The sequence below is a fragment of the Corapipo altera genome, unplaced genomic scaffold, assembly GCF_003945725.1.
Source record: "Corapipo altera isolate COAL_440 unplaced genomic scaffold, ASM394572v1 61305, whole genome shotgun sequence".
NCBI lineage: Eukaryota > Metazoa > Chordata > Aves > Passeriformes > Pipridae > Corapipo > Corapipo altera.
The window spans coordinates 3,247,663-3,264,647 of record NW_020884909.1 but is presented as its reverse complement, the minus strand read 5'-3'; the positions used below and the strand labels follow the sequence as shown (position 1 = coordinate 3,264,647).

The 16,985-nt window shown below is 40.1% G+C and overlaps 1 protein-coding gene across 1 annotated transcript; it reads right to left on the bottom strand.

Annotated features, from left to right (window-relative positions):
- Positions 1–1,400: 1,400 nt before the first annotated feature.
- ISOC1 (isochorismatase domain containing 1) lies at positions 1,401–16,985 on the bottom strand. Its single transcript, XM_027653161.1, has 5 exons — positions 16,684–16,985; positions 6,975–7,094; positions 6,602–6,805; positions 6,114–6,230; positions 1,401–2,917 (listed from the first exon to the last, which is right to left on the bottom strand). Exons 1-5 carry the CDS (start codon positions 16,963–16,965, stop codon positions 2,771–2,773), a joined length of 870 nt encoding a protein of 289 aa, XP_027508962.1. The 5' UTR covers positions 16,966–16,985; the 3' UTR covers positions 1,401–2,770.

Here is a 16,985-nt window from a genome sequence, read left to right as displayed (position 1 = left end):
AGAACCAGAACTCTTATTGAGGAAAATAAACCAGCCTTCTCCATCAAGAAATGACTTTCTGCTTTCCCAAGGAAAAGAAATTATGCTGAAGCCACCTGCAGCAGGTGGCAATTGTGTTGCTTAGCCACAGCTGTGGTGAGGTTTTCAAATAAGGGACAGCTTGATGGACAGTGATGAATTAGGCTTCTTCTCAATCACCTGATTATAGCCCTAACCAATCCTCCTCCACGTTATTTCACTGATTTATTTCCTATTCTTGGTGGGCTAAACAGTACTTACACTACATAATGCAACAGCCTGCAGACCTCTTCTCAAACAACTCAGTTCTGCTGTTCTATTGCATGGGAACATCCACTTGTCAGAGAACAAAAAATACAGATGAGTGAGAGCATGAAGAAGGAAAGGAAATTATCTCCCATGAACAAACTTACTTTAAAGAGGAGAAGTGTGGTAACAATTTTTTCTATTCTTTTTAAATAAACACAATTTCATCTGAATGATCCATGTGATGCTTACTAAGGCACCTGTCTGAAAGAGGAATTCAATCATTATGCCCCTAAATTCACTTCTAAGAGCTCAGTTTTGTAAGATAACACTGGATATTTCGGAGTTCTTATACTTCAAGTTTATGGGAAAGAAACCCACAAATTAAGGACCTTGAAAAAAATCTAGTGTCCACAGAAGGCTGCAAAAATACAAGTTAAAAAAAAAAAGTAGAACAATCACAGAGAATATCATTGTATTCTATAGCTTCTTCTCTAGTGCCATCTTGCTATCAAATGATTCCCCTTATAGCAAAAAACTTAGGAAAACTGTGTGTAAAGGAAGATGTGACATCTGACCTTCAATTTATTCTTGTATAAAAATGGTAAAATTTTAGTAACCAATATAATTATCTCTTAAAAATGCATGTATTAGTTATTGAGGAAATTCATATTGTCCGAAAAATAAACGCGTAAAAAAACGTTTCAACTTTTCCTCCAATTACTCTCTCTTGGTATTATCAACACATCAAAGCAAGAAAGCAATGAAACCACTCTTTCATATGAAATTTACAGTATTTTTGTGCATTTTTGTTGATTTATATAAGTGAACTTTATACTGCTAGGCAACTCGATTAATGAAGGTTAAAAGTAGGCCAGTGATATAGAACAATGGTTCTTAACTCAGCTTGCATCCCTGCCTCCAGTTTGAGACATAATGTTCATTCCTCATATTCTGGAGCACTAAATAACACTGTAATGAGATGCAGAAGACAAGAATTATTCGACTTTATCCACCCTTGATCTTTACACAAAATTCCCATGACACCTACAGAACTTCCACAGCTGTACAAATCAGAATAAGGTCCATGGCAAACAGAGCTTTCAGGATTTGCTCTTCAATAAATATCACCAGTGTAAGAGAGACAGCAAATGTTAACTCTTTATTTGTTTTGAACATATAAAGGTTATATGAAACAATGGAAACAATTCTTATTTATGAAACAATTCTTTTAGAGCCATCTTGTGGGGAAAATAAGCAATTTAAACCAACACATGTACTCTAATTGGTTTTCTACCAAAAAGATTAGTGTTAAGTATGACATCTTCTAGTACTCTTTTAAAAAAATAAATGTCTCAGGCAAACTGTAAACTTTATACAACATTATTTAATCCCCTAGAACATGAAGGAAGTGCGTTTCTGAACAATCACATGTTAAAAGATTGGTTCTAGATAGAAAATACATGTATCATTAAGGTAAAGATGCTATTTTTCTAAAGAATGCTTTTAGACCAGATGCTATTCAAACTCCACCCAACTGCAGCCCACAAAAAAAGCGCAAAATCCTAGAGAAGCTGAGGTTTGTTTCAGAGCCCACTTGAATAAATTGGATAGAATTATTCAATCTAACTAAAATGCAATATAAAGAAAGAAAAAGGCAAAATAAATCTAAATGTAGTAGTAGATTTAGCATTCGAACCTAAAAAGTTTTCATTGTTAAACATCCCCTCAGCACTGCCAATTTAAAATTTTTGTAATATTTTCAAGTTCTGAAGGACTTTACAGCAGTTGTTTATAAAGAACTCATGACGTGACAGTTTTCTGTCTGTATACACTTAAGTAAAGTACAGTCCTGGGCAGTCAGTTTCAGTATATTCAAAAGTCATGATGCAGGCTTAAACTACCTAGGGCAATCAAACATCAGCTGCTGCTTGATTTATCTGTCTTGTCTATGAAGCAAAGTGCCTAAATTTTATCCTAGAGAACAAAAGCGCACGTGTAATCCGTATATCTTACTCAGTTTTAACTTACGCCCTATTAAAATACTTCATTTACATAGAACATTAAAGCGTATCACATCACATTTATCCAACACATAATTATCTTCTATTAATACAAAAGTAAAACAGAGTATCACAGAACACTTTTACAAAGCGCACAATCAAGAGGTGTCACAGAATTATGCATTTTTTGGATCTGTTACAATCAGTGTGTAGTATGGACTAGTAGGCACCTCTGTTAGTTTTTCTCCTTTATTTTAAATAAATACGGAAATTTGACAACAAAGGGGTCTTATGATACCCAAAACCCCTGACAGCTGTAACTAAACAGAACACACTGGCACTCAGATGTACAACCAGACAATTTTGCTAAGGCAAGCACGAGTATGTCAACTTTTATTTTTACACTTCCACCAAACTTTGAGCGAAAGAAGGTGTACATGTGCGCTTACAACTCTGCTTCCTCTTTGAAGAGGACAGTGAGATCAGCTTCCTCCACATTCGCTTTAAACTTTGGAAAGGAGCCCTGACTCAGGGGCACTTGCCTTAATGAGATTTTGGATTTCTTTGAATTTTGGATGTTCTTTATCAGCTACCAGCTGCAGCAATATGGCTTCACTAGTAGTAACTATAATTCCAGTACGAGCGAGACGCTGGAAGAGAAAAGAGCAGAGAGGGAATAATGTGAAATATTTGCAAATGTGAATGAGTATACATTTTGTAAAAAAGATGAACAGCATTTTTAAAAACATCTCCTACTAATGAAAGTGCTGCCAATTCTATTCCAGTAATTCTTAGTGGTATAATTTATAAAGCTATTAACTGCTTTGAGACTCTCCTGAAGCAAAAGGCTGCCCTGGATTACAACAAAGGCTTCCTACTTGGATTGGATTCTTTCCCCACCTCAGATTTAATAGGCAGCAGACTCACATCTCTTAATGTTAACAACCCTTTCCCCTTGCATGGTTCAGAGGACAGCTTTCTTCACTCTCATGCAGATATGAAAGGCTTGTAGGAAAAATAAAATAGCCAGGTCCAAGATAAAATAATTAAGCAAGAACTTGTAACAATTTCTCATTCAGTCCTTGTTACTACTTTGGTTTTTGGACTACCCAGTGCACTCTTAAAAATAATCTCTGGAGGCAGAAGGAAAATCTCTTCTACAGACATTATAAATCATACTGGCATAACAGCAGCTCTTTTTAACTGATGTTTCATTACAGCCTCAGTAATTCCAGAGTTAGTTCTCTCATGCTGCAGAATAAAACGCACAGAAAGCAAAACTAAAAGAGGTCTGCTAGATCTTTTCAGTGTGCAACTCAACAGAGCAATGCTTCACGCAGCCCGAGTCACAGGACTTATTGTAAACTTTCCGGACTTTCAAGACTGTGGTTGTTGCTTACATAGCAAAGTTATCCTCAGCAAAGGCTGACACCCCCCGCCCCCCATCATCTTCCCAGCAATCATACAGGTGCTTTGGCAGTAAAACCCTTCATGGACCCAGCTTTCCCTCCACCATCCTCTGCTCAGCTGCATGCTCCACCCAGTCTAATGGGATCCTGAATGAGCCAAGCCGGGGTGAGAGGGAGAAAATACAGATGTGTACGTACAGGTTTCAACTGCTTTCACTAAAGGGAAGAGAAGCTGCAGACTTTCTAGGACTTAGATCACTGTTGCTTAGTCGTTCAGTTACAAAGCAATTGCTGGGGAAAAGTTATTAATTCATATCTGTGAAATGCTGACTGAAAAAGAGAACGTCTTCTCTTTAGAAGCAAAACAAACCATAACATGCCAAAGAGGCTGGCATTGGCTGATACCCTATTTCTAGGACTAAATACAATTTATATAGATTTCAGATCATCAGAAATGAAGAGATGAATGTGCTAAGCATACTGGATGATTTTCAAGTTAATTACAAGTTTTCTTAGCACACAGTCTTTGAGAAGAAGAAAATTATCAAGGATATGTTGCACACACACTGCAGAAACAAGTAGAACAGATAAAGAACAGGAAAGAAATGCAGCAGCAACAGACTAAGCTTTCTCAATTTTGAGAAATCTTGTATCACTGATGTATCACCCAGCAGTGATACAAGATATCTTCATCAGATAGGAAAGAGATTCAGAACAGCCACAGCCTTCAACAGTTGGGCTGAGTTATTTCACCGCTGAAAATTTCAAGGTTTTTTGGTTTCTGAGGATTTTTTTGACTGCAAGTTTTTGCCTGCTGTTATTTTTAAGTACACAACAGAAGGGGAGACAACCTGCCATCCAGGCAGACATGAAAGCTTTGGTTATAAATTAATTCAAACCGCAATTCCTACTACACCTGCTCAGATATTTGCATGTTTGTCTCCAGCACAATCAAAACACATGTTTATGTGATGGGAAATACGGAGAACCAAAGGAGCAGGGATGGGACTTATTTGAGGTTCCTGGAGAAGCTAGTTGTTTTCACTGCAGGGTCACTCTTTATCATCCTTGAGAAGTCATTGTGAAAAGAGAAAAGCTGTGTTTCTGTGAAAAGACAAACACTACACCCACCTTCCCAGAAAGGTAAGGAGAAGGATCCAGGGAACCCAGCTTAATAAATCTCACCTCAGCTCACCAGGTGTGGTGCAAGTTTGCAACTGAGACAATGTCAGACACACTAATTAAAAGAATATGACTAGGAACTGTGATCTGTATGGTGAGACCATGCACAGCAGAGAAGGAGTTACTGCCACATAACTGGCTTGCTCAACACTGCAGGGCAGCAAATGTTCCCTGAATCATATTGTAATGGTGATACATGAGGTACCACAGCAAAACAGTCTCCTTGTGCTCTGTATTTGTTTTGTCTCTTACTGCTGCTGCACCACATTGATTTGGGAAGTCCATGATTTCAGTCATTCCTGTACTCTGTGTGGGTCACTATGCTCTACGTGACAGTCGACATTAGGTTTCCACTTAATCAAAGTCACGTGTTTCATCAATCATTATATGTTGGGGATTTCTCTTTAGCCTTTAATTCTCCTATTCATGAGGAGCGGAAGAAATTAAGTCTTCTCAAAAGCTTGGAGAAAAGTATAACACGCTGCAGTTATTATTAGTTTCAATTTCCAAATAATTGTTAGGACCTGAGGTAATAACTGCAATACTTAATGTCTGTATCAGTTTTTGATTTCCCACAGTGATGCCCGTAGGCAAGTTAAGAGTGCACCATCAAAAAATCATTTGCACGAATTTGCTACCACATAGTTGTACATGCTTTTAAATCTTCTTGTTACATTTATCTCCACTTTCTCAACGTTTAGTTAGGCTAAGCTCCTAGAAGCAAGGGGGAGGGGAATCTTTACTATAATCACAGAGTCTTGAGATTAAGCTTTAATTTGCAATGATGAGGGAAAGCAGAGGGAGGGACAGACATACAAGAAGGAGCTTTGAACAGGATCACTTACTACACTTCATTGCATTTCAAGGAATTTCAACAGCTGAATAAATGCTGTTTGGGACAACAGAACCAAAAGCTTTGCAGCACTTTTACTCCTGCTGTACAGATAACACTCCATAAGAAAATATCCTAAAATGCTGCTGTTTATAGAGAGTACTCAGATTGCACAAAACAATCACTTTAAAAATCCAGACACAGCAAACTGGGTTATGTATATTAAATCATAATTTAAGGAGGAAAAATAAGACAGTAATTCTTCTCCCTGTTGGATGCTATTCTAAGAATCAGAGCACTCACATCGTCTCAAATCTACATTTGTCCACTGCTTTGTCTTTAGAAATTCCTTGTTAGCTTACAGTAAGGAGGGAACTCAACATACAAACCCAAGGTGGAGAAAGCCTTGACTAAGAAACTTACCTCAAGAGCAAACATTCTGTCCATCATACTTCTGGATGAGGTGGCATCAGCTACAATATGAACTTCCAGACCTCTGCCAATCAATTCCAGTGCTGTTTGCTGGATGCAGACATGAGTCTACAGGGGAGAAATTATTATATATATTATTATTACAAAGCATAAGTAACCCAACACCAAATTAGAGTACATAATTAATTAGAGTTCAAATACGTATTTTTCTACCCCTGACACTGCTAGGGAACTCAATGTGCATTCTAAATACCAACTAAGATTGAGACAAGACCTTGCAGTTTACAAATATGTAATTTCAAATTTTATTATGAGATATTATCAAAGACAACACAAGAATAATTTATTCTGTAGAGGATAACTGAGCTCTAGGTAATATGAATTGAGTTGGGTTTTTTAGTTACAGGAAGCAAAGCTTAGCATTTTTGTGAGCCAAAAGACATTACCACAAACCAGTATAAGAATGGCAAGGCACATACTTCTACTCCAAACAGGACAACACTGCGGACTCCAGGGATCTCTGCTAATGCTGCTTCAACTTCTGGCAACACCATTGAAAATTTTGTCTTGGGAAGCACAAGTTTAGCTCCTGTTAAATCAATTTCCTGCACAGTGCTGCCAAGACCTTTGGGATACTGTTCAGTCACAATAACTGGAATTCCTAAGAGCCGTGCACCTTGGAGCTGCAAGGGGGCAAGGAGGAAAATATATTAAAAAAAGGAAATTTAGTTAAAGAGCAATAATAACAAAGACATTTTTATCACCTGAAACTGAGTTACCACTAAACTATCTGTGTATAAAATAATAGTTTACGTGTGTGATCAAAAACAAGAGAAAAACAAGAGAACACACCAGTCGTTGACCCACGCTGATGATATCACCAAAGTATTTGATGGCAGGCCGGAATCGCTCTTGCATGTCACAGCAGAAGAAAACGGTGCTTGAGGGCGTCAGGTTGCCCAAAGTAGTAATCTGAAAAAAAAAAGAAATAAAGATAATGTTTTCCATGGCAGTGTAGACCCTTTCAGAAAAGCAGCAAAACGAGAGAGAGCCTGCAATGCCTCTGCCAGGTTATGGATTTATGTTAGTTTGAGTGAAAACGGGATAAACGTTTTTCAAGCCTGATTTTTGGCACGTTGCTAAATTCAAATGAATAGCTGATAATGTACAGTATGGTACAGTCATCAATAAGTAACAGAGATTTTATTAGGTGGGAGACACAAGTCAGTGTACCTGTACATGAAAACTTCTCAAGCCTGACGGGGCTGGAGGAGCATACTGCCTAAAGCACAGCAAAAAAAAAGAAAAAGTACCAACAGTGAAACTACATTCTTCAAATTCATTTTTCAATCCACAGCTCTTGGAACTGATATAGAACCAGGACAAATTAAAGTTAAAAAAAATTCAGACTGCCACTTGCTATCAAATATTGTATGCACACATATTTTCAACACTTCCATTGTGTAGTCAATTTGATTGTTTAAAGACATCTTTTAGCACAAGTCTAATTAAAGTCCAAAGGCTAGAATGAAAGCAAAGAAACTTGTCAATATTACAGAAACTGAACTGAATACATTTTAATGACAAAAGTAATCTCCTAGAGTTTCCTTAGTACAGGCTACCAAGTGGGGTAGAAGGGAGGGGATAAGAAAAATAAATCAAACAATTTTCTCATACTTTGAAAGAGTGCTTTCTATTTGCATGAAATTACTTGCTCTACCTGTAGAACCCGGGGATACGGCTTCAGGTGGAAGCTACAGGGAAAGAAAACAGCTATATACTATCACTTAGTTGTCAGGCAACTCGAGAGAAATTACATCCACTCAGGAGGCTTTTTGGCGGACTGATAAGTCAAATTGAATAAACAGCTTCTGGGAAGTAGCCATTAATTATATACACTTCATTTACTGCAAACTGAGGTCGTGATGTTTTAAACTAAAGCAGAATTACAAAATCTGTAAAATAATGTATTTCAGAAGAGTGCAGATGTATTGGGTTTATGTGGCAAGGTCTTGGTAGCAAGGGGAGGCTGTCGGGCTGGCTTTTGTGAGAAGATGCCAGAAACAGCTGCAGGTCAGACAATGCCTATGCCAGCTGAATCCAAGATGGATCTGCTGCGTCAGTGATGCTGGTGACACCTCTGTGATAACATACTTAAGAAAGGGTAAGAAAACCACCGTGCAGCAGGTGCCAGAGCAGAGATTCCCTTGCAACCCACGGCGTAAGCCCATGGTGAGACATCTCCCATGGGAGGGACCCCATGCTGGAACAGGTGAAGAGTGTGAAAAGATGAGTGGCAGAAGGTGAAGGGTTATGAACTGACCACAACTGCGCTTTCCCCCCATGCTGCTTGAGGGGAGGAGGTAGAGAAGCTGGAAGCAAAGCTAAACCTGGGAATAAGGAAGGGATGAGGGAAAGGCGTTTTTACATTTGTTCTTGTTTGACATTATTCTACTCTGTTATTGATAGGTAAAATACTAAATTAATTTCCCCAGGTCAAGTCTGTTTTGTACATGATGGTAATTGGTGAGTGATCCCTACCTATCTTGATGCACAAGCTTTTTGTTGCATTTTCTCCCCTCTGTCCTGTTGAGGACGGGGAGTGATGGAGCAGCTTGTTGGGCAACAGGTGGTCAGCCAAGGTCTACTCACTGCATGGAAATTGGAAATCCATAAATACTAGTTCCAAAACTTCCACTGATTCACCACATCTCCTGAGTAAAATGCTTTTTATCTCAATTCCCAAGGCTAAAAATCTACAATAATGGCCACACCATATGGAATGGCCTGTTCAAACTGTTGGGAAAATTACTTGTGTAATAATTACAAATGCTAAATTCCCACATCTCTCAGATTCAGCACACTACTCATGCTGAAAGAGCAAATATTCATAACCATGGTTCCTCCAGTCCTCATGGGCCAAATAGCATACATTATTAATACAAACAGCTAGAGAGGCAAATGCAGAAACAACCAAAAAGCAGATGTTATAATACTGGACCCACTGATGCCACAGGAAGACAGAAGAGCATCAAAACAGGCATCAGGAAAATCTTTCTCACTAGGAAGATAAAGCTGCATTGAAACAGATTACCATGGTTGTGGGATCTCCATCCTTGGAGGTTTTCAGCATTCAGCGTATCAGCAGCTGATTTGATCAAGGAGTTAGGGAAGGCAATCTCTAGATACCCCTCCCAGAAGACACTACTGCAATTTTACAGCATATAATAAATGATGTCTGGGACCAAGAAAGATTTGACTTAAAATTAAATATTAATAACTGCCTTGTTCTTGAACACCACCCATCTACGCACTTGAACAATGCAGAAACTAGTTGGTAGGAAGTGCTGATGTAAAGTTCAACACCACAGGGAGTACCCACTGTGACCCATTCCAACTTTGGCACTTACTACCATAACAGAAGTCAATTATGACATTTAACTTTCCTACAACTCAGCAATAAAAATAGAATAATTGGAATAGACAATATTTATAAGTGTGGCTCCTACTCAGAAAATGTGTCATTTTGTCTTGGCATTTACATGACAAGCAAAGACTACTATTTCCTTCCAAAAATCCTTCCATCACTTTAAGAGCTGCACCAGGGGATGTTTTGGTTGGACATCAGGAAGAATTTATTCACAGAAAGGGTGATTAAATATTGGAATGGGCTGCCCAGGGAGGTGGGGGAGTCACTGTCCTCGAGGTGTTTAAGACCGAATTTAGCACACAGTGCTATGGTCTAGTTGACATGGTGGTGTTTGGTCCATAGGACAGACTCAGTCTCAGAGGTCTTTTCCAACCTAATGGACTCTGTGACTCTGTAATTTTTTTAAGATCATTTTGAACTACCACAAACCATCATGGATTATAGAGTAAACTGTGTAGAGTTAATTTACTCCCTTGATTTACACCTTCCCATGCTAATGCAGCAGATGGCTCTACCATCCTTAGCAGAGGAATAAATGTGAACAGATTAGGAAGGTCTTCAAAAAGCTGCATGGTCTGCCTGAATAGAAGGATCAAACAAACGCACATAATCTTCACAAACAGCTACTTGGTCTGACCTGTCAGCAACAGAGCTACTATCAAATCCAATCCACAGCTCTGTTATCTTTACCTTTCGGTGCCTTCTCACCCACAACTCCTTTGCTACCATGTAAGAGTGTTATTTCCAGTTAAGTCCATGGTGAACTGGAAATGCAAGAGCATTGCCATCCTCCTTCACATGGATAACCATGCACAAAACCTATTACCAAACCTCAGGATTCAGACTCCCTTTAGTTCTTCCCCAACCTTTCCTTATTCTAAAACATACCTAAATCTTTTAATATTTCTTCTTACAACTCAAATAATTTTCATAGTCCTCCCTGGGGTAGTTTTCAAATTGCAGTCTACAGTGAGGCACTCATACCTACTATCACAGCAGTGTTCCTCTGCCCATATTACTTCCCTGAACTAGCAGAGCCTCAGAGAGAGTCAATATACAGCCCTTGCAGGTCCTGTTTATTCTGTACTTTCCAATACACTATTTGTTCTTTTCATAATTGATGATACTTATACTGTTGAGGTGAATTTTAAACTTAATATCATCCCTTGAACTCTCCCTCATCTTTTGTTTGTGTAGCTGATTATTCCTACATTTGTTGCTTCCATTTTGAACTGCATCTTATTTTACCTTGTTCCACAGAATAAGCCAAGCTGGAAGGGACCTGCAAGGGTCATCAAGTCCAACTCCAGGCCCTGTACAGACCCATCCCCAAGAGTCACACCATGGGTCTGAGAGTACCATCCAAATGCTACTTAACTCTGTCAGGCTTGGTGCTGTGACCACTGCCCTGGGGAGCCTGTTCAGTGCCCAATCACCCTCTGAGTGAAGAACCTTTATCTAATATCCAACCTAAATTCCCCTGGCACAACTTCAGGCCATTCCCTCAGATTCTGTCACTGGCCACTAGAGAGAAGAGATCAGTGTCTGCCCCTCCTCTTTATGATGAAGCTTTAACTGCAATGAGGTCTCTCCTCAGTCTCCTCTTCTCCAGGCTGAACAGAACAAGTGACCTCAGCTGCTTTTCATATGGCTCCCCACTTCAAGGTCCTCCAATTTGCCCTGAAAAGCCTGCATTCTGCTTGTTCAGATGCTTGCCATTCCTCTCAGCTTGGAGCCTTCTGCAAAAACAGTATTTGTCCTAAATTTTGTCAATGACAAGGACAATGGAAAAATTACAAATCAATGAAAAAATTACAAACCACTTATAGAGCCAAATTCACTATTATTCTGGTTTCACAGTGAAGTGTAGAAAACTGACTGCCTATCCAGCCAGAGAGTATCTTCATTACAGACTTCCACTGAATCAATAATCCCATATGTTTATGTCAAACATCACAGGGAGCTAGAGAAAAAGCATTGTATCTGTTTTTCTTTACTGTCATGTTGGTTTACTATGATTTAATTTATTAAATCATACTCAGATTAATACCAGCAGCACTCTAAAATAAAACTTGTGCCAACTATATGCTTGCTAAATCAAAGTTTTTACAAAATCTAACACAAATACTTCTTATATTCGTTTTCATATTTATTTCTGATAAACTTGCAGTCTGAATCATGGCAGAACACAAAGAAACTGAAAAAAATACATGGTAAGATCAAAAAGTTGACACTTGCTGGTGTTACCTGGAATAGCAGATATGGGAAGGACAAAGCGCAGCAGAAAGCAGTTTGAAATTAATTTTCATAAACAGCAGCTAACACAGTCTATAAATAAATTCATGTATTTGCTATGTATAAAGGAAAGGTTCCATTTACTGGTTCTTCAGTGTGCCACATAAATCCTACTAGTCACTCGGTTTCAAAGCCATCCTCCCTGTCTACAGCAACACTGCATCAGGGACGTGGGTCACCTCCACTTCACACATCCCCTGACAGTGAAAACTACTACCACCTACACTGCACCAGTGCCACGCCCTGCCAGTGAGCCAGGGAGGGAGCAAACCTGCACATGGGCTGGCATGCCAAGACCTGTTTGATTTCTCTCAAGGCAGAGGCATGCGGGGCACAGATCGTGAGCCGCTGTGGCCACAGAGTACCTGTCTGAATCCACCCTGAATATAAGATCTACTCAACCACAACTACCTCAAAAAACTTGAATTCAAAACAAAAAAAAAAGTAAAAAAAAAAACCAACCAAAACCACAAAAGAACAAACAAACAAAAAAACCCAAACCCACATCAAAACCCAAATCTCCTGAAGTTCCCCCCAACAGTATATAAGCATTTCCATTTGTTGCACTTCACCTCTCAGTCACCATGATTTCCTGTCCTCCAGCTGGAGCTTATCCACAGCACAAGAATAGGTACATCAAATGGACACGTAACCTGATGCAGCTTTCTTACCCAGCTAGAGAAGTCCTTGTCCAGACCAGGATTTAAAGGTATGCTGCCATGAGTTACATACAGCTTTAAATCCTACTCTAGAGAAGGCCTAGGTGGGAAAGGAGAGGTATTTTTTCACATCTATTTCATCTCTGTTGGTTATTATTAATCAAGTAAAACTTGACTGTGATGAAGAACTATAATTTCAGCTTTACAAAAATATTCACCTATACTGGCTCTTTATCTGTACTTTCCCTGTCCAAACTCCAGGAAATCATTACACATACGAAACGAAATTTCCTCACAGTATTCATAACGAGTAAGAAACTGGAAGCAAAGAAATAATCCCATCTGACATCACTAGTCACCTCATAAATCTCATGCAAAGGTTACCCTCTTAAAGGGCAGAGCAGAGGATGTTGCAGCCTTGGTATTTCAAGGATGGGATAAAAAAGACAACAACAAAAAGAAGCTATCATCTGTTCTTCTCCTATATTTCTAAGAGGAAATCTGTAAGATTCAGTTGTACTTTCCTGCCTATCTTTCAAAGGAAAAAAAAAAAAGAATACATTCAGTTTAATGTCTTTCAAGAGAAAAATAGGTTACAAGTGTTTCAATTTAGGAACGTAAATATTTATTTTATACAAAGCTAATATGTAGCCTTTCATATGCAGTTCAGCATTTACAAAGGATAGATTTAGTTGGATACTCATGTGATGCTCCTATAGCTAAGGCAGTATAAAACCCTTCAACAAAATCTAAAATTACTAAAATGCATGCTGCAGAGCAAGATACACAAAGAATCTGGATTTGAGAAAAAAAAAAATCCTCTTTCAATATTTTCAGTCCTTTTTTTCCCTTCTTCAAGGTTCCATGTCCTGCTTTTTTAAAAATTTATTTAGAAATTTACTAATGTATCAAAATCTATAACTGTACCCTAAAAAAACCACAAACAACTCCCCAGTAATTAATGCGTTGGCTTTTCCTCATCTTCAGAAAATGAACTTAGGTTCCTGAGTTAATGTTAGTTCTATTTCCAAAGTATCTGAACATAGGAATATTAGATACGTGCAATAAGAGTGAAAATCTGTGTATAAATAGTTGTATTTTATTTACATTATCATGCAGCAACAGTTGAGTATCATTCCGTAAGCTGCTTTTCACAAGACAGACGGGCCTGAGAGACCAATGTGTCTCAAAAAAACGTGCTGAAGAAGTGCTTTATGCAATGATGTCAGTAATTTTACCATTTTACCTTTAGTATCTTAAGGTTTAACAGACTGTAAACAGAGAGCACAAGCGCTGCTGCGGAGAAGTCACCTTGAAATTATGACAGTGACTGTGAAATAGCCTCTCTGGGGTATGTATTCAAATGCTGCCCTAACTCCTCTATTGCACAGCTGTAATATGCATATAGCTGTGTTTTCTTTGGATATCTCCAAAGTGTTTTTCCTTACTGCTTCTCTTCTCCAAAGGCAGCTACAACATTACAGCAAACCACAATAATTTCTGTAGCACTATGTAACTGCATTTAGAGTTAGAAGAGATTGAAGTGGTCCTGCATCCCCCCACCCAAACTATAAATATTTTTCCATTGAAACATTTAAAACACACAAAATCCATGAAAAGCAGATGTCTCCCTTCAGCTAGTACTAAGTCCTTCAAGGTGGGAGAGGCCAGAGGAAATGTCCCTCCTGGGTGCAAGCCTGTGGCTGGGGGAGTTTGAAGAGCAGCAGCCAGGTCGAACATCGCAGTGCACTGCACCCCATCAGCCTACCCAACCTGGGGGCCACTAAAAGTTTAAGTGGCTGTTTTGAGTCAGAACAGCCAAACCAAACACATGTACATAGATGAGGACAATACAAAGGCATAAAACTACAGGGGAGCAACCATCTCTGTACAGATCAAGCCTTGAATTCAGTTGTACGGAGTGGCTTTCCAAAGGCAGCATATGGCAATTTCTCCATGAGATTACTGCCCCTCTCAGCTGCAGGGACAGGAAATTGAAACAGCCCAGTTAAACATCATTTGATGATGACATTTCTTGAGCTACTGTAACAAAAGGAATCCTTCTACGACAGGTCTGCATAGGAATCAAAACAGAAGGATACCCTTCTAGAGCTCACAGGTACTAGCTGCTGTCTAGGGGGTTAAACTGCCATCCCCAGCTAAATGCATACATATATTTCATAAAACAAACAGATAAAAGCACTGAAATCATTGTCTAAGCATACAGATCCTAGCATCTGTGCTCTTAACTTTAAACCAAATATATCTTTCCAAATATACAAGTCTAATCACATCAGTGAGCAAAAGTTGTCCCTCTTGAAAGACACATTCAAAACAGTGATTCAACTGACTACGCAACACACTGAGTTGACAAACTGATGTTGTGTATAACTGCAGATCAAATATCAGGATGGGAGGGAGGGATGGAGGGAGGAAGAGAAAAAGGGCACATAACAGTGGCAATGCATGAATGAACACACAGAAAGTATAATATTCCAGCTAGTAAATCCCGAAGGTCTTAAAAAGCACAGCTGTGTCTGTATCATACCAAATGTTCCCCAAACAGGTGATCTCTGAGCACCTGCCTGTGGCTTAAGGCAAACTGACTGACATCACTGTGATGTCTTCATTGTGATGTCTTCAGCTTATTCACAGCTGCTGAAGCACATCAAGGAGTAATACAAAAATACTATCTTTTCACATCAACAGTTGCTACTGTCACAGAAATGCAACAGTATTGGTGTAAGTAGGTAATCAATGCACAGAATACTGGTTCATCCTCAATTCCTGCAGTCAGTTAAAGCTCTGTAGCACATGTGCACTCTGGGAGTGACATATCCTTCCCCATCTCAAGACTGACCTTTTGCACCAAGACCTATGTCCTGTTTCGAATGCTTGGGCTGCATTTACAGTTTCAGTGCAGAAGGCATCTGCAAGAGAGTCCTTGAAGAGCAGTGATGAGAAAAAAAATTCTGACCTGTAACACTATTACATGACCAGATTACACAGATTCTGTTTTCAAAATCCTTGTTTGAATTAACAGCCATACAAACTCTTTTTGCAAGTTGGAGAGACTGTCCCTTTCCAGATTCCCTGTTTGGGTCCCCATAAATTCTGTTCACAACACAGAAAAAAAAGAAAAGTTTTAAACTGAATATGAGGAGTGTATATGATGAGAATGAATAATAAATGACAAAATAAGTTATTAAACTAGTTTGGTCTTCTTATGTATGGTCTTTGCATATATAAAGTTAAGAAAAGAACAAGAGACTCCAAAGGCATCCTTATTATACGGTGTAAGCAAACAGGCCACCTTGAGGATTTATGGGTTCAAGACACTACAATTAACCAGGGTTTACAAACAGCACGAATTAGATCGTTACTAAAACCATAAGGAGAAGACAAGCAATGTGTCAGTTTTCACGATATCACTTTCTCAACTATTTAAAAATGCTGGCTCGACAAACTAAAACTTCTTAATTATCAATTAAGAATGCTCTGAATGAAAACAGTAATGATTTGTTCCTGTGGGGACTGGGGGTTTTTTTTAAGCTTAACTCAGATACTGGGGAAAGGAAGAAGCAATGTGTTTCGAGTTGAACTATTACAGTACAACCTGCACCAGCCTCCGGTGGGCATAAAGGTATCTGCATACGAAATACACGAACTGCATCAGTCTGGCTCCCCGGTTTGTGGTCACAAAGCCAAGCGAGCTACAAACCCGTAAATCGGAAAGAGTTTTTCGAGGCAAAGAGGGATACAGAAGTCCTGGCGATCTACGAGCCAAGACACCGAGTTCCGGCAGAGCCCATTTTACTTCGAGTTTCCACCTAGCAGCGTTACCCCCGGTTAAGGCCGGGCAGCACCAGCCGCCTGTTTTAACGCAGCACAGTGATTGCTTCAGACACCGGACCGTTCTCCCATTCACGGTGCCAAGTAAGTTCTGGCTCGCCGAAGGCAGCGCCCGGTTACCAAACGCGTGTGGCGCAGAGCGCACCTGCCGCCCGGCCCCAGGGAAACACAAAAGTTTCCTGGGAGAAACCTGTTAGCGCGGGGGCTCTGCCGCGGCCCCAGCCGGCTCCGGGCTGCCCCGTTCTCCCCGGGAGGGGCCGGGGGCTGCCGAGAGCCGCGCCGGGACAGCGGGCAGGGACACGCACCTGCGGCGGCCGGGGCTCACCTGGATCTGCAGCGGGACCAGGCGCACCTTGCAGCGTTCGTTGACCAGGAAGCCCTTCGGCAGGTCGATGTACTGGCTCCACTCCTCGGCGAAGAGCTGCACCACGAACTTGCGGTGCATGTCTATCTGGTCCCCGTACAGGCTGAGGAACTTCTGGATCAGCAGCTCGTAGCCGGCGCCGTGGGGCACGCTGGAGGGCCGCGCGAAGACGGAGAAGCAGAAGAGGACGGGCACGGAGCCGCCGCCGCCGCCCGGAGCAGCACCCGGCTCCGCCGCCGCCATCTTCAGGGACCGCCGCGCCG